General features: G+C 37.7%; 1 protein-coding gene across 1 annotated transcript in view; it reads left to right on the plus strand.

Moving 5' to 3' along the window:
- The window catches only part of MYOM1 (myomesin 1), a 124683-nt gene that overhangs the window by 55074 nt on the left and 44090 nt on the right, over positions 1-25519 (plus strand). Inside the window, exons 11-19 of the mRNA XM_012725755.1 lie at positions 4071-4212; positions 5156-5355; positions 6984-7040; positions 11265-11389; positions 17416-17599; positions 18028-18202; positions 19878-19999; positions 21165-21452; positions 23492-23688. Of these exons, the coding sequence (XP_012581209.1) occupies positions 4071-4212; positions 5156-5355; positions 6984-7040; positions 11265-11389; positions 17416-17599; positions 18028-18202; positions 19878-19999; positions 21165-21452; positions 23492-23688 (1490 nt within the window). The remainder of the gene's footprint in view (positions 1-4070; positions 4213-5155; positions 5356-6983; positions 7041-11264; positions 11390-17415; positions 17600-18027; positions 18203-19877; positions 20000-21164; positions 21453-23491; positions 23689-25519) is intronic.

Consider the following 25519-nt stretch of genomic DNA (forward strand, 5'->3'; position numbering starts at 1 on the left):
TTTTAATGAACTAGGAGAACTAGCTTGAGGCAAACTAAAATTGTTCATTTTAGGAGTTTTTCAGTGTTGTCTTGAATTAATTGGATCTGAACAAGGGGAACGTTGCTCCACATGGGATCCCTACATATTTGGAAGTCTCTATTCTTCCAGACTTCAAGACTGACAGTGTCCTGTGTTCCTTTATGTGATGGCCAGTCAGTGTGACCACGTGTGGAGAGGAGAGGCCCAGGACTGTACTCTGCTCACAGATCCTAGATCCCAAAGGGAAAACACAGTATGAGCCAGTCAGGAGACAGGAGAGTCTTGGAATTTCTGTGGGAAAGGGAAGACGGTGCAGTTTGTGATTGACAAGATTAAATAATTTCTGTGGACTCCAAACTGGAGGGGTGGTCCCTCGCTTTCTGGTAGCTGGCCCTGGCATGATTAGGGCAGGGGAATTTGCCTCCCAACTGTCAGGGCCTGATAGAGGGGGTGTGGCTGGGATTGGTTATTTATATATCATAGACTGCTCAGCTGGGGCCATATCTCTGGCTGAGAATTGACTAGTCCAGGGTAGGGGGCAGTCGCTCCCCAGTCAGAAAGGTTTCTAAGATGCCAAGACATCATAATGTATAGAAAATATAAGCAATACCGGTAGACTTACTAGTATTTTTATCTCTTGTGCACTAAATAAAATCATAGACTCATCTGCAATTTGATCAAGAGGGAACTTGAGAGGTCATTAGGTGTCTCTAGCTGGAGCCACAGACTCCCAGTTATTTACATATCATAGACTGTGGGTCTGTGATTAAAACTCTATTATATTATATTATAATCTTATAATCTCTTATAAAATAGAGATTATTTAATAATCTCATGTACTTAATTTTATGCATTTGAAAGTAATATGCTGATAAGGAGCCTCAAGGCTTTCCCTATTTGCCAAAGGAGTCTGTGGCACAAAAGATGTTAGGATTACCATTCTAATTCAGCCACTTAATTTTAAGGTGCAGAAACTGAGATTCATAAAGGGAAAATGAAACAAAATAAAAAATAAAGGGAAATGGTTTACCAGAAGCCTCACAGTAACTTAGAAGTAGAAGTGGGACTAGGATGCAGGTCTCTGGGGTCTAGCCCAAGATTTTAATTAGGCTAAGCTGTGAAATAAAAAGTTTATTTCTCACCCATGTCCCAGAAGTAAGGGGAGGTCTAGACGGTTCTACTCACCATGGCCACTTGTATCCATCTTTGTTGTTGCTCCACTGTCCCCACTGTGCTTTCCCTCCTAAGAGGAGAGAAAGGATGTGGAAGGGGTGAGCAGATCTACACACATGGCTTCTGCACATGAGCTCAGCCACACACATCTCACAGTAGGGAAGTCATCCATGTTACCTGCTAAAATTCAGGGATTGTCCTGTAAAAAGGAAGCAGGAAGAATGGATACTGGCACTGTTAGACATCTATACCAGTGCTGCACTGAACAACCACAGATGATCACTCAGTTCTTCCACAGACCAGCAACTGACAGAGATCCATGAATATCTCTACTATTGAACAATGCATCACCTTTTTCTATACAAATTGTGGGGAAAGTCTTTTCTATGGCTGAAAGGGAGAGGCACTACCCTTCTGAGTGAACTGTAGTAGGAGAGGACTCAGCTGAACACAACAGCAAATCCTTTGCTTAGCTAACCCACCGGAAGAGCCTGACTACAAGAATAAGCAGAGCCATTGCTTCCACTTTCAGTCATCTCACCTGAACCAGAAAGTATCTTATCTCTGACAACTCAAGAAAACAAACAGAAAAAAAAACCAGAAAGCTCACTTATGTGTTTTGTCGACTTTTTCTGGGAACTCTGACATAGCCTCTGGTCTCCTCGATGGCATTTCTTAGTTTCCACACTCAACATTGATGACTCTCTGCCGGGTCCAGGCAGGACTGCACATTATTAACAATAAATGGGAATAAGGATTGAAATTTGAAATTAAGCCAGTTTTCAAATCCATAAATTAAGTAGATGGAAGGATTCTAAAATTTATCAGTTGTTGATGTAGGGAATTGAAATGAAAAAATGGGAAAACCTAAGTAAGTTTCAATAATTGTACTGTCAATTAACAACTTTTAGAAAAGATTTCACAGATCGGTTTATTTTAGATTTTCTAAAAATTCTTTGTTGAGGTGAAATGTGTACACTATGAGATTCACCCATGTTAAGTGTACAATACCTCTGAGGCTACGTATTGACTTAGGCAGCATCCTCCATGATACAAATTTAGACCATTTCCATCATGATCCCAAGGAGATTTTTTGTTCCCATTCCCATTCTCAACAACTACTAATGTGCTTTTGGTATCCATCGATTAGCCTTTTCTGGACATTTCTAGATGCAATGTCATTTTTATATCTGTTTTCTTCCACTGAGCATGTGTTTTGAGATTCATTTTTGTTACAACATGCATTAATGGATTGTTCCTTTTAATTGCTGGGTAGTATTGTACTGTGTGGATATTTTATCTACCCATTCACCTGTTGATGGACAGTTGAGCTGTTTTCACTCTGGGTACCATGAATAATGCTGATATGAACATTTGTATTGATAATCATGTACCCATGTTTTCATTTCTCCTGGGTAAATACTTGTAAGAGATACTGCTGAGCCTATGTTAAATTTATGTCTGAGTCTAAAACAGTGCCAAAGTGTTTTGAGTGACATTTTAAAACATCCTTAATTGCCTACTCTATCAGATTTTGTTGAGTCTCTCTGCCACTTAGGCTGTTAACTTCAACAACTCCATCCAGGTCTGCTCTGTCTTCACCTGTAGTGGCACACACCCACCCAATCTCCAGTGCTCTCAAAGCCTGAAATGAAAGGTTCTCCCTACCAGAAAGCTCATTTCCCATTTGCGTGGCCTGCAGGGATCCTGCATTAAGTTTTAGGCACCTTAGTTTATTTACATTCTCCTATAGAAGGAGATATTTACCTAGAGACACTTTCCTGCAAGTTCATGTGGCAAAAAAAAAAACCCAAAACAGAATGTTCAAAACCAGAGAGACTTGAACTCTTTACATGTAATAAACCTATTAAATTCAGAAGTACACAAATCATTCTACCATGCTGTCATATGTTTTAATTACTGATCAGAGTTACAAGAGCTTAGTCACAGGTGGAGTGTGTATTCAGTCAACAAGAATTGTTTTCTCTTGGTTGGGTGGCTCCTTTGTATCTCAGACTCTTTAGCCTCTACCTCTTGTTATGAAGGTTTGACCACATGTCAGGAAGAATGAACCACTGTGGACCCTGCCCCGGGGGACTCTATTCCCTGTCTTTATCAGTCTCCCTTAGAAGGCTAACTAATTGACTGTTTTCATTTCATTTCCTCTCCTCCTAAAAACATCTAGGATTCATCAATTTAGCTGTGCCTGACACATTGGAGGGGATACCACTTCTGAGGATCGTATTTTGTTAACAATCACTCTTTCTTGTATTACCCTGAACTTTTATTGGATTCAGATAAATGAAGCTCAGATATGGGTATTGCATCAGAGTTCTTTTTGCAAGGATCTTCAGATTGGGAACAAACATTTGATTACAATGAATGTTTTCCTTTCTCCTTCCAAATGGTTGTGCCTAGCATGGCAGTGGGCAAAGCCTTATGGGTCATGTTCTCCTGTGTACACATGCAGGAGTTGACAGCAGCTGTTTGTTCCCCTTAGTCTTTCATAGTTTCCTAGTAACATTGCACAATAAATATCTTAAGAACAAGCTTCCTGGCAGAGCTTACCTTATACTTTTCTGATAGTAATCCCCAGCATCTTCATATTTATTTTCCTTTAGAACACTTTGAGCAGGCAAGAGCCATGAGGCAAAAGTCAAGTGTCCTTGTCAGAGCTTGTTCTAACATATTGTTCTAATACACTGTTCATGAAAAGCATGTATTGGTATGTTGGTAAGAAAATCACGAGACCGAAGCTCTTTCTACTGGGGCCAAAGATGTAGCCATTGTAGAAGTAATTAAAACATGTGTTCACTAAGAACTTGGCCTGCACACTGACAGTGAGCGGGTTAATGAGATCTTTCTATATCCTACAGATGCAGAAGCAGAGATAGAAGGAGCTCCAGCCTCTCCTTTGGATGTGGTATGCTTGGATGCCAACAAAGATTATATCGTCATCTCTTGGAAACAGCCAGCTGTGGATGGAGGAAGTCCTATTCTGGGATATTTTATTGATAAGTTAGTATTTAGTCTAGCTTTAATTAGAGTTGTCTGGCCATAGAGATGCATGCTTCAGTTCGCCTACCATTTGTAGGTGAAATATTTTCTTTTCTGCTTTCTCTTTCTTTGGCCTGTACCCCAGTTCTTGTATGCATAGATAAATAAATCTTTAAACATATATATATATATATATACACACACACACAAACACAATGTTTATATATATATACATAGACATGTAACTTGTTTATCCTACCAACTTATATAATTATCTAAATTCTAAAGATAATTTTGACCCTAGTATGGTATGAGCTGCCATCTTTGTCTCGCAGGTCATGACCACTCCTTCTCCAGGTACCAATTGCTGCAAAAGCACCCAATCAGATTTAGAGGTTCAAAGTACTCATCTTCCACTGCCTCTGGGAACTTACCTGCATCTCATCAATCTCATCTCTTAAGAAACAAGTATAGTACAGTACCCTCTTCACCCTTCTACCCACAGAACATGTAGTAGCCACTAAGTGAGAAATTATAGTGAGCTCTTTCCAAACTAGTATAAATAATATCATTTTTTAAAGTGTCTAAAAAGACAAAGAAATCACTATTGGTGGAATTGAAGACATCAGTCAAGAAGTTTGGTGGCTTTTCCCTCTTTGTCCAATGTTAAAATACCTATCTGCTTTCCCCCCAAAGTTCCTCTGCATAACACGTGAAGCCCTCACCTGCCTGCTTTTAGTGAGTTCAGAAGACACATAGGTGTTCAAGAAGTATGTGGGGCTTCTTTCATCTGGTCAGAGAAAACATGTTATAATTGAATAGAATCAGGTACCTGAATTAAGTAAACACTCTTGAGCTGGGTATTATATAGAGAGAAAAGCTGAAGTAACTTTGCAGGTTCATAGCTTTGGAGCTCATAATATAGGCCTTCTAATATTTTTGCCTATTCTTCTCTTTTGCTTAGATGTGAAGTGGGCACAGATAGCTGGACTCAGTGCAATGACACACCTGTCAAATTCGCTCGTTTTCCAGTCACTGGATTAATAGAAGGTCGTTCCTATATATTCCGAGTTCGAGCCGTGAATAAAACTGGAATAGGTCTACCATCTCGTGTTTCTGAACCTGTAGCTGCTCTGGATTCAGCTGAGAAAGCTAGGCTTAAAAGTAAGCACATTTCAACTAACAGGATTTTCCCTGGATTTTTATAATAGTAACTACAATGTAGCTCATGACAAGGTTATTCCTCCTACTTCCACTAGAGGGAGAAAAGAATAAGGAATGATTGATAAGACAATGCCAGGGGAAACAAAAATTTAAAAAATATATATTTGGGTTTTTGCTCACTCATTCTCTTAGGGTTTATTTTATTTTCCTTTGATTCAGAAAACTTTTCCTTGTTAACCTGAGTTCCAGGCATTGTGTTTTAAATGAATTATAAAACCAAGAGCCTTAGGGAGCATTTTTATAATTTTTTTTTTTTACCACACTCCAAATATATATATATTTTCTGGTTCCTTTAAAGTTGTAAGGAAATTTCCCAACCTTGAATTTGGCCCTTTGAATAGTGAGTTTATAAAAGGAAAAACATATTTTCAACATTTCATCTGATCTGTACTTAAGTTTTCCTATTAGACAATCCAAACTAATAATTTCAAATACTTAGCCTCCAAGTCTCTCTGACAAAATCATGGTATAGATGATTCTTTCTGATACGTTTGGTTCATAAGAATCAGATGACATTTGGCATAATAGAGACCATAAAGAGGTTGTGCTATATACATAGTAGGGTGTTTACCAGCACCTAATAAATGCCATTAGTGTATCTTTCCCCGCACTTAGGACAATCATAACATCTCCAGACATTACCAAATGTCCCTCGCAGGCAAAGCCACCTTAGCTAAGGACCAATGGTGGATGCCATACTTGAGTTGTTATACTTGGAATGGCATCATAAAAATCTTAAGTTAAATATAACAAGTTAAATATACATGGAATGGCATCAGAAAAATCTTAAGTTAAATATCACCCATTTTGATTAAGTTTCTTGATTGTTCTCCAGTCACTTTTTAGCCACCATGCTGTTTTCCTCCCTTTCCTAAATCTGCAATTCCATCTCCTGCTAGTCTCTTCTCCTTTTATAAATTCCAATGAAAGAAGATGTATTTAAATTGAAAGTAAGCTGTCATTTTTATCATTTTTCCATTTTTGCACAAACTCTGGTGAAAAGTCTCTTGATTATAGCAAGGCATCATTCTGAGATATATACGATCAGAAAAATGAATTTCCTCTTTAACTTCCTATTACCCTTTTCACCCATTCTCCTTATTCAGGATCTGGACTGCTTTCCTTTGTAGGTTATATTTTTTCAAACTGTAATGGAAAGAAATGGCTTTTGTGGAGTTTTCCTGCAGGATCATTACCCCTTTCATTTTCACTATGATAAATAACAGCTGGACTTAAGAGTTGTTCTGGAAATGTTTCTCCCAAATACATGCTCTCTTTTAAGAAGAACAAGAGAGCCTACATGTTTCAGGAGATCTGCACTGAACTGTGAATGAACACAGATTATCTCCCTAGCTTGTTTAAGTAGAATTCCAGAAACATTGACTCAGTCTAGGCTGGTCCTAGGCTCCAGCTGTTTGTGAGTCCCTTAAGGACATAAAGTCATTCTCATACTAGGAAAATATATAAATAAGCTAGAAACAAACTCTTATGTGACTTATCTTGCTAGTTGAGAAATGCAGTTAAAATTGGACTTGTGAGTGAGTATTTATGATCTTATCTTTGTTCAGGTCGCCCTTCAGCTCCCTGGACTGGACAGATCATTGTCACTGAAGAAGAACCTACAGGTAAAAACTACAGATTCCCATGATTTTGTTGCCAGTGTTTTGTCATATGGTTTAGCTTTTGTTGTAGAAGGCACAGTGTATATTATTTAAGACATTTTGGAAAAGATATTCTATAAAAATGTGCAATTTGTTAAACTATATGTATAAAAATGCACACATGCACATACCTACGAAACCATCACCATCATCAAAATGATGTTCATATTAATCATCCCCCAGATTTCCTCATGTCCCTCAGCTTTCCCACCCAGGACTTCTATAACTACAGGCCATCACTCTGGTTTGCATTATCCATAAGTTTAGATACATGGAATCATATATTTTGTTTGGATTCCTCTACTCTACATAGTTTGGGATTTGTCCATACCGATGCATAAACAAGTCATTTCAACTTATTTATTCACTGTTGAAAGTTCCTACCATTCATGTGGATATATGTTTTCATTTTCCTTAGATAAATACATAGGAGTTGAATGCATAGACTATTTGATAAACATGTGTTTAATTTTTTAAGAAACTGCCAATTATTTTCCCAAGTGGTTTTACCATTTTCATTCCCATCACAATATGTGAAATTTCCAGTTGCTCCACACTGTCAACAGTACTTGTACGGTTAGTCTTTTTAATTTTCTCCATTCTAATAAGTGCACAGTGGTATTTGATACCATAGTGGTATTTCAGTGTGGATGCATACTGGCTTTGATTTACATTTCCATGCTAATGTTGAGCATCTTTTCAAATGCTTATTCGCCATTTTTCATCATATTTGATACCTTTGTCAAATTCATGTTCACATGGGTCTTTTTCCTGTTTTATTTTCAGAAAGGCTATAGTTCTTATAATTCAATCTGTGATGAACTCAAAATTATTTTTTCTATAGTTTATGAGGTTGGGGTCTAAAGTTTATTTTTAATATGACTATGACTTCAGCAATACATATTGAAAAGATTATCCATTTATCATTGAACAGTCTTAAAATATTGTCAAAATCAATTGATTGCATATTTGTGGCTCTTTCTGTAATCTCTATTGATCAGTTTTATCTTTGCTATGCCATATGGTCATTTCTGCAAGCATTATACTGTGGCAGTGGTTTGTTTGAAATAAGCTTCAGAGTTTGGAAATCAGGTAGTACATGTCTGCTAATATTGTTTGGGTGTAATTTTTTTCAACAGTTATTTTGATTATTATAAGCCTTTCCATAGGACTTCTGTTTATTTATTTTTAAAGATTCATTTATTTATGCATACAAAACTGGGTACAGGCCAGAGGTGCAGGGGTGGTGAGAGGATTCACCAGACACAGAATGGGGAGCAGAACAGGCCAACTGATGAAGTACACTGCTGAGGGGAGCAGCACGTGAGACAGGAGAGGTCTGCCGCGCCATGTAAGGTCACCTCTGGGGCCAGGGATTGAACTAGCATTGAAGTGGCTGTGGCTAGCTTGCACTGCTGTGCTTTAACCTGTTGTGCCACCAGGGACGGCCCTCCATATAACTTTTAAAATCAACTTACCAGTTTCTACAGAAGTTCTGTCAGGATTTCAGCTGAGTTTTCTATCTCCTGAAAGATTTTATGTCTATATGTTTTATCAATATTGATAAAGTAATCATAAAATCTCAGACAAAATTGTGAACTTATCTGTTTCTTCTTACATTTCTGCCAGGTTGTGATCACTTTATTTACCTCTATTCACTGCAGTGGGCTTGATTGTCTGTGTGTTTGTTTCAAAATCAACTTTAATATAACCCTTCCAACTTTCTTTATTTTTCTTTTATGAGCAATGGAAATTTATTTCTCACAATTTTGGGGCCTGAAGTCAGAGGTCATTTGCCAATATGGTCAGATGAGGAGACCAGCGCATTTTAGATTAGTGTCAGCATATGATTTGTATCCTTTTATTTTTTGATCAGTATGTGTCTTTGTAGTTAAAATGTGTTTCTTGTAGGCAGCATACAGAATGTTTTGCTTTTATATCCAATCTGGTTATATTTGCCTTTCAGTTGGGGTGTTTTATTCAATTACATGTCATGTGATTCATTGATATGTTTGGATTTAAATCTACCAGCTTGCTATTTCTTTTCTATTACATCTGTTCTTTACCTTTTCCCTCATTTTTGACTTTCCTTTGGTTTGAGAATTGTCTGACCTGCCCTTTCTTATTTCTACTTCTGGAATTCCAATTAAATGCCACTTGAAACCACAGGTCACTGATAACTATGTTCATTTTTCCTTTCAATCCTTTTGTGTGTGCGTGTGTGGGCTTCACTTTGGTTACTTTATATGGTTGTGTGATTAACTTTACAATCTTTTCTTTTTTAATGTAACCTGCTGTAAATTCTAGCTTGTGTTTGTTTTTTAAATACTAGATTTATAATTTTCATCTTTAGAAGCTCATTTATATAATTTTTATATTTTCCATGTGTTTAAGAATGTTGTTCAATCTTTACCCTCTTGAACATATGGAATGTATTTATAATAACTGCTTTTATGTTCTTGTCTGCTGACTTTCATCTATAGCACTTTTGGTTTTGTTTATACTGATCAATTTTCCTTCTCATCATGGCTTATATTTTCTTAACTGTTGCATACTTGGAAATTTTTTATGAGATGCCAGACATTTGAATTTGCATTGTTTGGTGCTGGATATTTTTGTATTTCTATAAATATTCTCGAGCTTTGTTCTAGGGAGACAATTTGATCCTTTCAAAGCTTGCTTTTGTTAGATGGAACCAAATCAGTTTATTCTAGGGGAACTTGGCCTTACTATAGAGGCAATGCGTTTTTGAACATTCCACCGGATGCCCCTTGAATTAGTAGGTTTCCACTTTGACTGATAAGAACAAAAACTCTTTCAGGGCCCGTGAGCACTGTAAGGATTGTTGCCTCCAATTTTGTCCAGGTTTACACCAACCTTGGGGTCTCTTCATGGGTATGTGCTGCTCAGCACTCAGGCGAGTTCTCCAGAGAGCATCAAAGCCCTCTCTATGTGGCCTTCTCTTCCAGCATTCATCCCCATGACTTTCTGTGAATGACTTTATCTCCCCAGAGTTTCAGTTTCTTGTCCACTCAGGGAAACAGCTACGTTCTGCTTGACTTCTTCTCCCTAAGCTTCTGCCTCCAGACAGTAAGCTAGGGCTGTTTGTTTCCCACCTGTCAAGAATCATTGTCTTCTGCTGACAGACATTCAATGTCTGACAACAATCATTTCGTATATTTCGCTTAGTGTTTTAAGTATTTAATGTGGGAGGGTCACTTTTGACATCAAGAACTCTTGATGGTCAAAAATTTTACCATATTAAAAAAAATTTTTTTACCATATTTCTAAACTAGTAAGTTCCCCACTACAGTTTCATAGGTGCTGGCAAAAGACTTTAGACTCTTGTATCAGGGAGAGAGGGTATTATCCCTGACAGCACAGCAGACAGGTTGAGCTTCTTGTTTTCACTGGGGTCCTCTATTCCCCCAGGTCCCACAGGTGACATATAGCAGCACAGATAGAGCCTGGGTTACAACTGAGAAACCTTGTACTTTTAAGGTTTACTATACAAACTTACTTGAAAAGATACTTTGTTAAATAAAAAGTCATATAAAATGTAAAATTGGTGTCTGCCAACACTGCTCCATGTTGACCAAATACAGAAGTAGAGTATGACAATTTAAGCTGCACTTGAAAACTATGATTGTGGATTTCCCTAGTGGTACAAAGGGTTAAGATGCAGCACTTTGAAGCTATCTTCAGCCACTGCAGCAGAAGTTCAATCCCTGACTGGGGAGGTAACACACAGCACAGCAGACGTCTCCTGTCTCACCCACTGCTCCCTTCAGCAGTGTATTTCAGTAGATCTTCCTTCTCTGTTCCCCACTCTATCTGCAGTGAAAACCTCTCACATACATCCCCACCACATCCCTGGCCTACATACAGTTCTTGATGCATAAATAAATAAATCTAAAAAGAAAACTATGATTCTATTCCTGTTTGTGGTGATAAAAAAGGTAACTTGTATCATTGCTACTGTTTTTCAGGATCAACAAGGAAACTAAAATTGTCAAGCACAGAAAGTAAAATTTGGCTTTGAATGAATGAGTGTATTAGAAAGAATTTTAGAGATAAGGTACTTCGTTACACTCTGGAGTAGTAATTAACTCTGACTCCTGTAGGAAAGAAACCTCTGTGACTCATATCTGGGGTTCCCCACAATATCAGCTTGTTTTTGTTTTTCAGAGGGTATTATTCCAGGGCCCCCCACAGATCTTGCTGTCACTGAGGCCACCCGGAGCTATGTGATGCTAAGCTGGAAGCCCCCTGGCCAGCGTGGCCATGAGGGAATTCTGTATTTTGTGGAAAAGGTAAGGCTCAAGATCAGCACTTCCTATGCCTCTTTCTAAAGATTTCTTTAAAGAATTAGAGATCAAATTTCCATTGTGTTTTGAATATATGACACAGAATTGTATGGTTCCCAGAGACTGACCAATAGACTCTTGAGGGGCTGCAGGCCCAAAGCATAGAAATATTCCTGAAACTGTGATTGCCTATATGGCAGTGTTTTCTAGACACTATCCTTGCTCTAAGAATGATTTAAAAAAAAAAAAATCCCTCTACCCTGTTTTTTTCTGCAGTATTTATGCCCAAAAGTATAGAAGAACCTATCACAGGAAGGCATTGTTTGCAGACCTGCCCAAATACAAGAGCAGAAATAGGATCACTTGAAAATGCAGGGCCTGGAGCCTCAGTGGGGGAGGAAGTCCTCGCTCACAGGAATACTTTCACTGGAAAAGGTTATTGAAAGAGAATTTACCTAAAATGAAGTTCAAATTCCATGTGTTAGAAAGTTTTGATTGAGCTATTAGTGGAATAAATGAAATATTAAGTTTATCTCATATATAAGATCATGCACATTTTAGCAGCTATGCGCCTTTTTTTTAAGAACAATAAATGAAACAAATATTTATACTTTCTAATATATTTTATTTTTATAAAATTATGTGCTAGCATGACAAAGACTGGTTTGCATTTTACATCTACTTGTATAACAAAATCATAGAAAGGTCATTATTTTTCCCCCAAAGCATTATGGAACTCACATAGGCCCCTTTCTTTCATATTTATTATTATTTTGATTACTTAACTCCAGAACACCTACAGGCCACCTGCCCGACAACTATAAAAGAGAATGATATCCTCAACATATAGGTGTAATACAGCATTCACTACAAATTATGTAACAACATAAAAGTGATATGTACTTCTCTTTATGGCCCAGTAACTTTTCCAAATCAGTGACTCTTGAGAAAAAATAGTGGAACTAAAAATGCTCAAGTTTGTGGTTTCTCTTTATTAATGACGTTTCTTTTTTAAGGACATTTAGCTCCTTTCTTTGAGAAGCATGTTTTACTTCCTTCTTATCCCTAGTAAATCAGTGACAATAAATGGATCATCTCTTCCACATCAATACAGGTGTCTTTCAAGAGCCTGATTTTGCCAAAAGAATATTAAAATATATAGTTTGTTAATATTTCCTAGATATTAGACTCAAATAAAATAATTTGAGTGATATTATCAATTTAAAAAATTTTTTTTCTTACTAAAAGGGAAGAATAGATGCTCATGCCATGGTGTGTTTAATGCATACCCTAACTAAGTCTCTTTGAAACACGCTACAAGAAGGGAGTTCTGAAAAAAATCTGTGACGGTAATTACCACTTTCCTATAATAACAACACAATAACAACCTACCACTGAGGCATTTTCTCCAGATGAGTTAACTTTGGCTTTGTTGATCATTTCTTCTGGTCATATAAACTCTTAATTTCTCGATAGTTGCAACCTCCCTAGAACTAAATACATAGAAGTCCATGATTAAAAATGTAAGTATTCTTCCACCAGAACCCCTGTTAGCATGGAATAGAAGGGGACACTACAGTGTCAGTAGAGAGTCCACAGAGAGACTGTCACCACACCAGAACACCCAGGATGTGAGTACTTGGAGAGCAGAACACATCCCGAGACCTGGGCACATTTACAGAAGAGCTATCCAAATGCCAAGCCATTCTCTTGAGCTGAGTCTCAAATTATTTCTGATGAACCACTCTAAATATGTTCATCTTTACCAGGGAGGCATATCCCATATTCTGGTCTTGTGATGGTTTCCATCCCCAGGATGCCAGCCCAGAGTGCAGCCTCACTTGTTACACTGGTGCTTGGTCTTCTTCATGGGGCTTTTCACCTAGGGTTTGTATGCGTATAATACACGAACTTGCCTGTCATAGCTACAGGCATACAACCAGTTTCCCCTTGTCCATAAGTCCTGAAAATGTGAACTGGGGGAACTTACTAGCAAGGGAGTCCATTGAATCAGTCTCTAGTGGTCCCAAACTCCCTATTCTACTGTGTTCTTTTTAGCCCTAAACTTTTCCCTAAGGTATCTTATGTTTTTGATTTTTAAATTTTATTTATTTATGCATACAGAGCTGGGGTACAGGCCAGAGGTATAGGGGCTGTGAGAGGATTCACCAGAGACAGGTTGGGGAGCAGAACAGGCAGATTGATGAAGTACTCTACTACTGGGAGCAGTGGGCGGGTCGGAAGTCTGCCTGGCCATGTAGATCACCTCAGAGGCTGGGTCTCAGAACTTGCACTGCACTGAAATGGCTGCAGCTAGCTTGCAATGCTGCACTTTAACCCTCTGTACCACCAGGGAGGGCCCAGATGTCTCCTGTTTTAAGTTCTTTCTTTTATTTCCTTTTCGCCAGTCAGGTCATGTCAGGGACAAGGATTGCATCACCTGATAGCTCAGTTTCTACCAACAAGAATGCTACTGTTTACTAAGAAATAGGCACTTTCCTAACTTCCCTGTATGTGTTAGCCCACTTAATTCTTACAGTAATACTATAAAGGAAATACTTTTATTTCCATCATGCTTATTTTGTAGATGAGGAAACTGAGGCATTGGGGGTGGTTATTATTTTTGCAATGTCACACAGCTAGTGAGAGGCAGTTGAACACAAGCCCTGTGGCTCAGGTCCACATATCCACATCTTTCCATGCTTAAATTGTCTCCACTGGGGGGAGGGAAATGCACTGAACTTTGGTGATGGCACATGGGTGATTTGGTGATGGGAAGCCCAAGGAGATTACAACTGAGATGGAAAAATGCACAAAATGATGTAAAAAACAATCTATTATATTATTAAAAAAATTGTCTCTACTGGAAAAGTTCCATAATTACACAATGCTACCTCCAAAATCTCTACTTCAAAGCATAGTTGAGGAGGTTAAAGATATATAATGGCACTTAAGTTCTTAACACAATAATAAGGCAGTTACTATTTTTATGATGAAAATATAAATGACTGATAATTGTTTATGTATTCCCAAGAGAGAATATATGAAAATGTATAAAAACCTAATCTAAAGGATTATAGATCTAGGAGAATTCCATCCCTCAGTGGACATCAGACTGACTGGGGGAGGGGGAGGTTATGCTCTTTACCTCCCCTTACCCCACACAAGTGGCATATTATCACAAATTGCACTAAAATGTTAGATACTTATCTCATAAATGATGATACTGAGACCAAGAGCACTCAAGTATTTTTTCCAAGGTCAGGCAACTATTATTAACCAAACAATGACCACAATCACTGCCTCCGAGTCCTTTCCATTATCCCATATTGTTCCCCATTTCAAGTCAATGAAGATTATGCCAAGTTATACACCAGTAAACTTCCCTGAAATATATCACCCTGGGATTACAACTGAGATGGAGAAAAGGCACAAAATGATGTAAAAATAAACTATTATATTATTTTGAAAAAAAGAAAAATTAGAAGAGAGTAAAAAAGAAGCATTTAGGGGTCTAAAACAAACCTTAGAGTTTACCAAAGAATAAATTTTACACATATGATAACCATATATGCAAAATGTGGTAGCAATCATGCTTGACAAGGTAGTGTACATGAAAGTATCAAAAGAAATAAATAACCCTTGCTAGCTGGTCTGTTTACATATCCAAAATTAATTTGGATTTCTGGAAGTTTCATAAATCTGGGTAAAGAGTTCTGTAGTCTGTAAATTGCTTCTGCTGATCTTGGTAAGAATTGAAAGTGGAAATGGGAGGGAAAATGGATTACTGAAGACTTTTTTATAATATACTCTACCACAGTTCAAATATACATTACAGCCTCCTTTTTAGGGCTATGCCCCACCTAACCAGGTGATGCAGCATGAAAGGTTGAAAGTTGCAGAAAGAATAGATTTTTTAAATCTTCTTCATAAGGAAAAAGTTTTTTGCAACTATGTGTAGTAACAGATGTTAACTAAATTTATTGTAGTGATCATTTTCATCAAATACACAAATATCAAATCATGATGTACAACTAAAACTAACATGTTATATGTCAATTCTAACCCAACTTTAAAGAACCATTGCAAAGTCATTCTACATCATTTTAATTCCAACAATCAAATCACTAATTTTTTCCATTATTCTAAAATACAGACAAGAAAAAATATCATCTTTATCTTTAACATTATTCATTAAATCAGAAAAATTTATTTATTCAAAAAAGTTATTGATTACCTACTATGTGCCAGATTAGGCTCTGGGCTAAACATGACATTTTTCTGAACACATTTTCTTGCTATTTAGTTGCTAATAGGGGAGAGAACAAACAAGTAATTAAAATTGAATAGCAAGAAGTATTTTCAGAAACACAAAGCAGGGCAATGGATAGAAAGTAATGGGACAGGATCAGAGTACTCTCTGGTATTGAGACGGCCTTTCTGAGGCTGCCTGAATGGCTGCTAGTCCTGTTAACACACAGAAGAGAAACTCCTGTATAGAAGAGAAGAACCTCTAGGGAAAGAACCTAAGTATGTTCTGTGGACAGCAGCAGCACGCCTGCTGGCATCTGAACAACAGTAGTGTATCAGCACAGGATTGTCCTGAAAACGGTTTATCGTCAGGCAGATAGCTGCTTCCATGATGTTGATTGCTCTCTGGATAGCTGTTGCTCAGTTTAAGTCTCTGGACAAATCCAATAATCAAGAAAAATATAACAACCTGTAAAGGGAACACCTACAGAAAAGATCAAATGTCTTATCTCCTCTTCTTACACTAGGCCAGCACCCCTAGGCTGCTGCTTTGGTAGAAAAATAATGTGACTTTGATTTAATACAAATGTATGTGCAGAATGACAGTCAAACCAGACTCCAGCACTGCATAATCCAAACTGATGATCAGAATTGTTCAGACCTTTCTGATGGTATCAAGGGGAAAGAAAGCAAGGCAAATTATTATCTTAGCCTATTTCTTAAGAAGGACAGTTGGCACATTTTTTGCAAGCTCATGAACATCTCAGCTGATTCCATAAAACTGACAGCCAAAAATTAGAAAAGGCTCATGTAACATCTCTGGTTTTGCCAATATGGAAACACTACTTTCAAAGAAGAAAACTCTGCTTGATTTAAATAAATTAGCTACTTTAGTATCAGACTTCAGTGGGTATAATGCAAGGGAACAAATGAAGAAATGACTGAGTAGAGTGCTTTCTTCTGTACCAAGAACCCTACCTGAACAACTGCTAGCAGAGAAACAGGTCAGTCTTGGTGCAGTGCCTACATTGACTGCACTACAGCTCATCAGCCTATAATCTCTTAGGAAAACAACCACTAATGAGTATGATATCAAGGCAGCCTTGAACATGCTGGAATATATTAATGAGGAAGATGTAAACGTAAATGACCTAAAATGGGAAGTCCTTTGTAAAGCTCTTCAGAGAGGTAACTGATCTAGTTCAAATGGATGATCCTGTTGTAGTACAAGCTAAAGACATTTACTTGTGAAAATCATACAGAAACTTCTAAGAAATGGCAGTGACATTTCCAATGGGTGAAAGACCTACTACAAGCAGTCACTCTGAAAGTGTGCAGTTCAGATGTAAATTTTTCTGAAAACTATCATTGATCCTGAAAACATGTCACTAAATTATATTCAACTAAAATAACAGTTTCTAACAGTGTAGTGAAGATGTTAAGTATCTAAAATAGCATGATGCATTTAATTACAAAAATATCTAGTACCAAATTATCTTCCAGATAAGTTAAGGTTTTATAATAGATTGATGATCTTATTTAATTGATACAAGAAATCACATATTAAAGCAGCATATTTGTCAAATCATACAAAGCCACATCTAATTGACAACCCTACATACTTCAGGTATTTTACCACCTACTTCCTCCAAGTCTGTTCTCAGGGACACCTTGCATAAAAAGTAGTAGTTTGTTGGCAGATAAATAACACTGGGATGGTTTGCCTGAAGTTCTTGCTTACCCTTATGGTGCTTTCAATGGCTTTCCTGTTCTGGCTGCAGTGTGAGGCGGGAACTGAGAACTGGCAGCAGGTGAATACAGAGCTCCCCGTGAAGTCTCCCCACTTTGCTCTGTTTGACTTGGTTGAGGGAAAATCCTACAGCTTTCGTGTCCGCTGTTCCAATTCAGCAGGACTTGGCGAACCCTCAGAGGCAACAGAAGTGACCGTGGTAGGGGACAAACTTGGTAAGTACAGAGTTTAGTTGAGCCATTGTAAATGTATTAACACTTTAATTCAAGGGAAAATTCCAACATAAGAACCTAACTAGATTCTACAGAAGTATATATGCAAAAGTAAAAAATGGTGACCACTTTACATATTCTTAATTTGATTCATGATTGTATTTGACTGATAACTTTTAAGAATTCATTACTATGATTATGAAGCCACATATATTACTAATACATTTTTTTTCTGGAGCATGCTGGTGCTTTTATGGGTATTTTGCTTACTGTTATGCTCCCAATCTAACATATTTACTTTTTTATTTCCTGCTTTAACAAATATAATACAAAATAAAACAAACTGTGTTTTTAACACTGCTACTCTGTATGTGTGATAAAAATGATTTTTTTAAACCACCCTGAGTTTAATCGTTTTCCTCTTTTCTCAGATATCCCCAAGGCCCCGGGTAAAATCATCCCAAGCAGAAATACAGATACATCAGTAGTAGTTACGTGGGAGGAATCCAAAGACTGCAAGGAACTGGTCGGGTACTACATAGAATCAAGCATAGTCGGCTCTGGCAAGTGGGAGCCCTGCAACAACAACCCCATAAAGGGCTCACGGTAAGGCCACTCCATGAGGGGGAAGGGAGGGGATCCTGTCCACCTCTACAGCTGCAGACACTGTAAAGAGAAAAAGGAGCCACGGGCCACACAGCAGCACAAACACACAACTGCAGGAGATCTTTAAAAATCATTATACCTTTCCTATCTAGTGAGTTCAAAGTTGAGTCTATCTGCTGTAGTACATTTGGGACATTTGGGGGGAAGAAAAGGTATACTTGTGCTATTAGACACTGAGATACACATACTGCCAGCTATTGATGCTTTCAGTGTGTAGCTCTTTTCTGATTCTTCTCCAATATGCTATTTGTATTTCTTACTCTTCTTTCTGGTCTTTACTATCCAGTGTAATACTGGATTTTAAGGAACTGATCTTACTAGGCTCTCACTAGCATAAATTACTCAGCATTTAAAATGAACAGAAAAAAAATGAACAGAAAAAATTAACAGCATTTACAAATTTTGAACATCACATGGGTAAACCCTATGAAAAGGAAACATAACTCTAAAATAAGGACATTTAGGCGATTTGCTACCTCTTTGTGTCTGCACCAGAAGGAAGATATTTTTCCTTGCTTTCAAATATTTTATCTATCAGTCTTGCAAGTTGGTGGTGAATTCTGGTCTGCACCCAAGTTCTGAGTCATCTTTGACTTAAAACCAACGTAGACAGCTTGTGGCTTAAGCTACTTCCACCTTCAAGGATCCCCCTGGAATTACTTGCTTCTTTTAAAAAACATGACTGAATGGAGACAAACCAATAATGAGTGAGGACAATATGTTTTGCAAGAGATCTGTAAATTTCAGTTTTACTCTTAGCTCCCAGCCTTTTCTGGGACCATTTAGAAAATTTTACCAAGAATAAGCCTTTCAACAAGAACAGGAACTGTTTGAGGACAGGTGCCATTTTTTATTCATCTTTGTCTGGAACACTGAAGGGCTCAGTAAATATTTGCTGAACTGAGCTGACCTGAAGTGTAGGCCTAAATTATAGCTGTCTTTATTAAATATTTCAACATAGTGATAGTAATGGAGTTATTAGCAGACCTGTTATTACCTCTGGTTACTGTCCTTAGGCTAGATTAAAATGGTACAGTGATTCATGTAGCAGCTATATATAAAACCATAATAATTATTAAAGAGTAATGTTGGTTTTACGTGTGAAGCTGCCCGTGAATTCATACCTCATTAGTGGATTCTTATATGTGAGTGGTAATTCTGGAATCCACTTTTCATCATATTTTCAGATACTAGTGTAATTTCTCTAGTAATTGTATCTTCCTTGTCCTGTTTATTAATAATGCCTATTACTTATTAAATGCTTCTTTTATGCCAACACCTATAGTGGGTACTTTATATACTTTATGGCCAATCTTTACGCAAAAAATTATGTATGTTGGCATTATTATTCCCATGTTACTGATGAGCACTCAGTGGCTTGGACAGATTAAATTACTTTTTCAGGGGAAATTGAGGACTTCTCATGCTTGACAGGGTGAGTTTAGAAAGATCCCTTAGCTGCTTAGTCTAAAAGACATCGTGGATCACTTTATATTTACTTTCTTTTTTAAAAAATTGAATTGTTTATATAAAGCCAGATCATTCAGTTAAACTAATAATCATCTTTCCCAATTTTCTTCTTAGGAAAGTAATTAACAACATTTGTTCCTTTTAGATTTACTTGCCATGGATTGGCAACTGGTCAGAGTTATATTTTCCGGGTCAGAGCAGTTAATGCAGCTGGACTTAGTGACTATTCACAGGATTCAGAAGCAATTGAAGTAAAAGCTGCTATTGGTGAGTTTCTTATGTTTAACTTTATAGGGAGAATAAAATGTACCTTTTTAAATTACAAAGGAGTATGTTATTTTCTCCAGAATCATCTAAAGCTTCTAACATGATTCGGTGATTCCATCCTCCGATGATCATTTCTGACTCCAGCAACATCTAACCTCTCATAGCTGTCATTTTACAGATCTCCATCACTTATCCAGGTGCTGCACATGTGTAGCCTTTTCATCTTCACAAGTCCTGGTTGCCTCAGATATTTCCCATTGCGTGAAATTCCACCCTAACTTTGTAATCATCCTGGGAACGTGAAGGGCCATCTGATTCCATGAAGTGGTATAGCACCCGTAACACGGATCATCTTGTATCTAATTGCTGTTTCATGTGCAACAGAGGCTGACTGGTTTTCACTAACACCACATTAATGTGCTTTTCATAAACTCTAAAAAGTCCTACAAGATATTAATGGCCACTTAATCATATGTTTCATCTCTGCTTGCAAAGTAACCAACAGAATAAAACCAGTAATAAAGTAATTATATGTCTGTAACTAGATGTACCTCCCAATCTTAAATAAAGTTGGGAAGGGACCCAGGTAGTTCAGAGCAGTAAAAATGAAATCTGTGATGCAGTAACATATTTCAAGAGATTATTTAGTATCAATTTTCTTAGCATCCCATATTTTACACATTACAATCTGAATAAAAGTTTACTTTTTTGAGGTTGGGAGGTACAGACCTTCAGTATTTTGGTAATGTAAATAATTCTGTAGTAAAATAGTCTTTAGTGTTAATGTCTTTTGTGCACTTCGTAGTCCTTCTTTACCCCATTTTGTAGAACAATAGGGCTTATGTTTCTCAAGAACTGTCTGAGATTTTGCTTTTTCTTGTATACACTTGGGTTCTGCAAATCAAGTTGGTTCCTGTTTGTCCATGGTTTTTTGTTCTCATTTCTTCTTTTTCCAGACAGTGGAGAAGTTGAAATGTTTCTTTAGTGTAAGTTATGTAAAACGTGTGCTTCCACATTTCTTGCAAATCCAAGTGATTTCTGTTGAAACAAGATTGTCTTTTGTTCTGTTTGTGGTGCTAATGTTCTTCTCTTTGTTCTATTAATTAAGAGCAATGTGTATTGTGTCTGAGCTCAAAGTGTTTCTGTTGTTATCTGGCAATTGTAGGGGGAGGAATGTCTCCAGAGGTGTGGCCTGGACTGAATGAGACACCTGGTGGACTAACAGACTCCAGGGTGGCCTTGCATGGAGCCTCCCAGCCAACCACTAAGAAAGATGCTTTGCTTGGTAGCAAACTTAGCAAAACTTCACCACTCAGTAGCTCTCACAACCTGGGTCAAACAGAAGTGAGTAACGTAAGTGAAACAGTTCAGGAAGAACTGACCCCATCACCAAAGAAAGCAATTCTTGAGGGGAAAAGTAAGTCTGAGCCACTGAAAATGAAGAAGGATGTAGGTGAGAGTTGAAAGAGTAAAACTGTTCCATCTGTCTCCATCAATGTCTTCATCTCTCATTGTCTAGTTCACATGCTCCCATCTGTGTTCACTTTCATTAGTGTTTATTCTTAATTTTATGTGTTTTCAATATTTTTGTCTAATGAGTTGTAAAAGTAACCTTATATAAGCTTGGCTTTTGTACATAACGCATTGCGCCTAATGACAATGGAATATTTAATTTTTAGATGGTAGAGTCTTTGGGGGTTGTCAGGCAGACACACCTTTGCACTCATTTTGCTAATAATTGGGGATGATAGCAGAAAGGATTAAAAAAGCATACCCCATGTAAGGTCCTTTGAAATATCTGTTTTTGATACATATATAGGAAAAATATTTCACAAAGAAGTGACATACTATCAGGATCATAATATTAACTTCTGATGCTCATCCTCAGGTTTTCAAACTATCCTTCACTTCTAATAAATATAAGGAAAATTATGTCTGAGTTGCTATGAGAAGTTTAACAGGTTATTATAATCACATATAGTTATGTTCTAGTATGATATACATTCCTGGAGTTAATTTATTTCAGCTATTTATCAGTAAGCTCAGTTTTAAGCTTGAAATTTCTAACTAGGGTACTTGTTATTTGTTGCTTATATATTCTAGGAGACAATGTTTTTCTTTTAAAAAATGATAAATTATAAAATACCCTTTATCCATCCCTTATTTCAACACCATACCCAACTTCTGTCACAACTGCCTCTCCTTTTCAATTTTTTTTTTGGACACCTTTAAGTGTCGAGGCAATATAGCATGTTCATAATCAATATTGCTCTGAAATGGGAATGAAAAGGGGGAGAGAGTACTTTTTTTTTAAAGATTTATTTATTTTGCACATACAGAAGTGGGGTACAGGTCAGAGGCTCAGGGGCAGCGAGAGGCTTCACCAGAGACAGAGTGGGGAGCAGAACAGGCAGATCGACGAAGTACACTGCTGAGGGGAGCAGCGGGTGGGTCAGGAGAGGTCTGCCATGCCATGTGGTCACCTCCGGGGCAGGCGGGGATCGAACTCATGCGCAAGTGGCTTTTGCTTCTTAGTGCTGTGCTTTAACCCTCTGCGCCACCAGGGAGGGCCCGAGAGTACTTTTTTTAAAAAGTAAAGAATAAAGAAAGTCAGGGATAGAAGAACACAAATGTTTTTTGTTTTTGTATTGTTCCATGAATATTTTTTATATAAGGGTGAGATAGTTCCTTTATCTCCTGTAATCCACCCCTCTTTCTTTAGCAAAAAACACTGTTTCAGTAGTTGAATGAAAAAGTGGTCAGCAAAGCCACAGAAGGCTTTTAAAACATCCTCCAAATATTTTTCTGTCCAGGCTAATAAAGATGGTGACAGCTACTTAGCATTTTGTGCTATATTAGTAAAACTCCAGCATTAGGTAAAAATAATGCAAGAAAAAATACAAGAGAAATCTCATAACAGATTGTGCCTGATTTTTAAATGTAGCATTTAGCAAAGTTTCAGGATAAGCTTTTTCCTTTGTACAGACAGTCTTTGTATGGTTATAATGTCTCACAAGTGTATTGTGCCTGAAGGGTGAAATCCTAACCTATTTGGAAAATATATGAAAAATTTTAATAAGCAAATTGAAACAAAATTGATAGCATATTCTATATTCCTCAGGGAGCACATAGCAAACAAACTATAAAAGGAACAAAAACACTTACCCTAGGGAAATTATTTCTTACAGATCACAGAATCATTTTTCAGGATATTGCACCATTTTACTGTTAGTATTTCAAACTTTATTGACCCCTGGAACAGGGGCTGATTCTTTTTATATTTAGAATAATAATAATTGCAGTGACTTTTTACTGCATATCAATTTTCTTTCCTCTTATTCAAAATCATATGCCAAGTTCCTTAGCAATCTCATATTTTACTTTTAAGCTGAAAAATCTAGCGCCCTCACACTGGCACTGGTGAAACAAATTTAATATATGTACAATCATAAGTGCATTCTGTCTACTCATAAGTTACTCATATTGCAACAGCGGCACCATCTCCACCCTTCGATATCACTTGCCTTGAAAGTTTTCGTGACTCGATGGTTCTTGGATGGAAGCAACCAGCTAACATTGGAGGAGCAGAAATTACTGGCTACTATGTGAACTATCGTGAGGTAATTGACGGGGTACCAGGAAGTTGGAGAGAAGCCAATATCAAAGCTGTCAGTGATGCATCATATAAGGTAAGTGTGTGTCCACCTATACTGTGGCCTGTCAACTATATTTTGTCACAATCACAGAAACAGTTGTGTCCACAGTAGCACATGCTCCATACACTGTAAATGATTTCATGTCATTTCTCCATGTCCATTGCCTGCACTGATATGTCTTTTGTGAAAAATATACAAAGACTAAGATAGTTTGGCTGGATATGCAGAATGTATAATTTTCTGATTCATATACACAAACATAATTTCTTAAAACATTCACAGCAATGGGTCTCCCTGATGGCCTATGACTTACATCTCAGTGCTATCACCCCTGAGGCCTAAATTTGAGCTCCAGCTAGGGAGGTGACACACATGGCACAGCAGACCTCTCCTGTCTTGCCCGCTGCTCCCCTCAGCAATTTATTTCAGTCCATCTGCCTGTTCTGCTCCCCACTCTATCTCTGGTGAATCCTCTCATCCCTCCCTGCACCTCTGGCCTACACCCCAGTTCTTCTACACACACACACATGCATACATACATAAAAAGGAGAACATTCACTTTGAAATACATACCTATTATGAAAACTAAGATTTACTACAAAAACTAACTTACAAAATATCTGTAGCCAATGTATCACTAAACTGTAAGTCCCAGAATCCAAATGATTGTGGATTTTTAAACTTTTGATTTCCAAATTACAAAGGATAAGGGGCCATGGGGCTGATGGTGAGACTCAGGTTTCCACCTGTGAAGTGTCCCTCATGACACTTAGCTATAATGGCTGCCAAGAGTCTGCTCACGAGTTTCTATCTATACATGGGCCTCCAACAGCACTGCCCACCTCAGAGCAGCTGAGGGGTCTCAATGTTGTCATAGTTGATGGCTTCCCTCTTTATTATGGTCAACTAGACCCTCTCCCCATCTCCAGCGCTCACAGAACCCCAGGCTGTGAGGGCAATTGCAGGGAAGGTCAGGTGGTGCTGCCCCCAATTCAGCAAATCACTCTATCAACTTAACATTTAAAGTTTATGAAGTACCACACACTCAAGATTATGTAAAATAAAATGCTATTCTTAAGATTATCTTGTGTTGATACTTGTCTCTATGATCCATTGCTATAAGGTAGCCCATTATAGGGCCATCATATAATAGACTTTTCCACTCAATTATTGACTACATTTGGACTTTAAAAAATGTTTAGCTAGGGGGCCCTCCCTGCTGGTGCAGCGGGTTAAAGCACAGCACTGAGAAGCTAAAGCCACTTCCCCGTGAGTTCTATCCCTGACCTGGACGTGACCTACATGACTTGGCAGACCTCTCCTGACCCACCCACTGCTCCCCTCAGCAGTGTACTTTGTCAGTCGGTCTGTTCTGCTCCCCACTCTGTCTCTGGTGAATCCTCTCACCTCCCCTGCACCTCTGGCCTGTACCCCAGTTTTGTATGCACAAATAAATCTTTAAAAAAAAATGTTTAGCTATATCAAGCTCTATAGCTCTGAACATTTCTCTGCATGTCTGTGGGTACATATGAGCACTAGTTTTTCCATGTTTTTGCCTAAAAATAGAACTACCATGTTAGAGAATCTTGCTTGTCCTCAATTTTATTACAGGAGTCGGCTTTTTTTCCTCATGAGTGTGAAATATTCCATGAGTTCACACTTGGCACAATCGCACATTTTTAGTGTGGCATCGGGGTGTCAAATGAGTCTGAACATCTTTTCTTATGTATACCATCCACTTTGAAATCTTTTCTAGCATGTTTGTTCAAGGGCTTTGCCTGCTGATCAAATGGGTTTTCTTTGTGAGGTGAAATTCTTCACCTGAAATTTTGAGTATAAAACCTTGGTGGCTGTGTGAGTTGCC

The sequence above is a fragment of the Condylura cristata genome, unplaced genomic scaffold (assembly GCF_000260355.1).
Source record: "Condylura cristata isolate star-nosed mole 26May11 unplaced genomic scaffold, ConCri1.0 scaffold00016, whole genome shotgun sequence".
Lineage (NCBI taxonomy): Eukaryota > Metazoa > Chordata > Mammalia > Eulipotyphla > Talpidae > Condylura > Condylura cristata.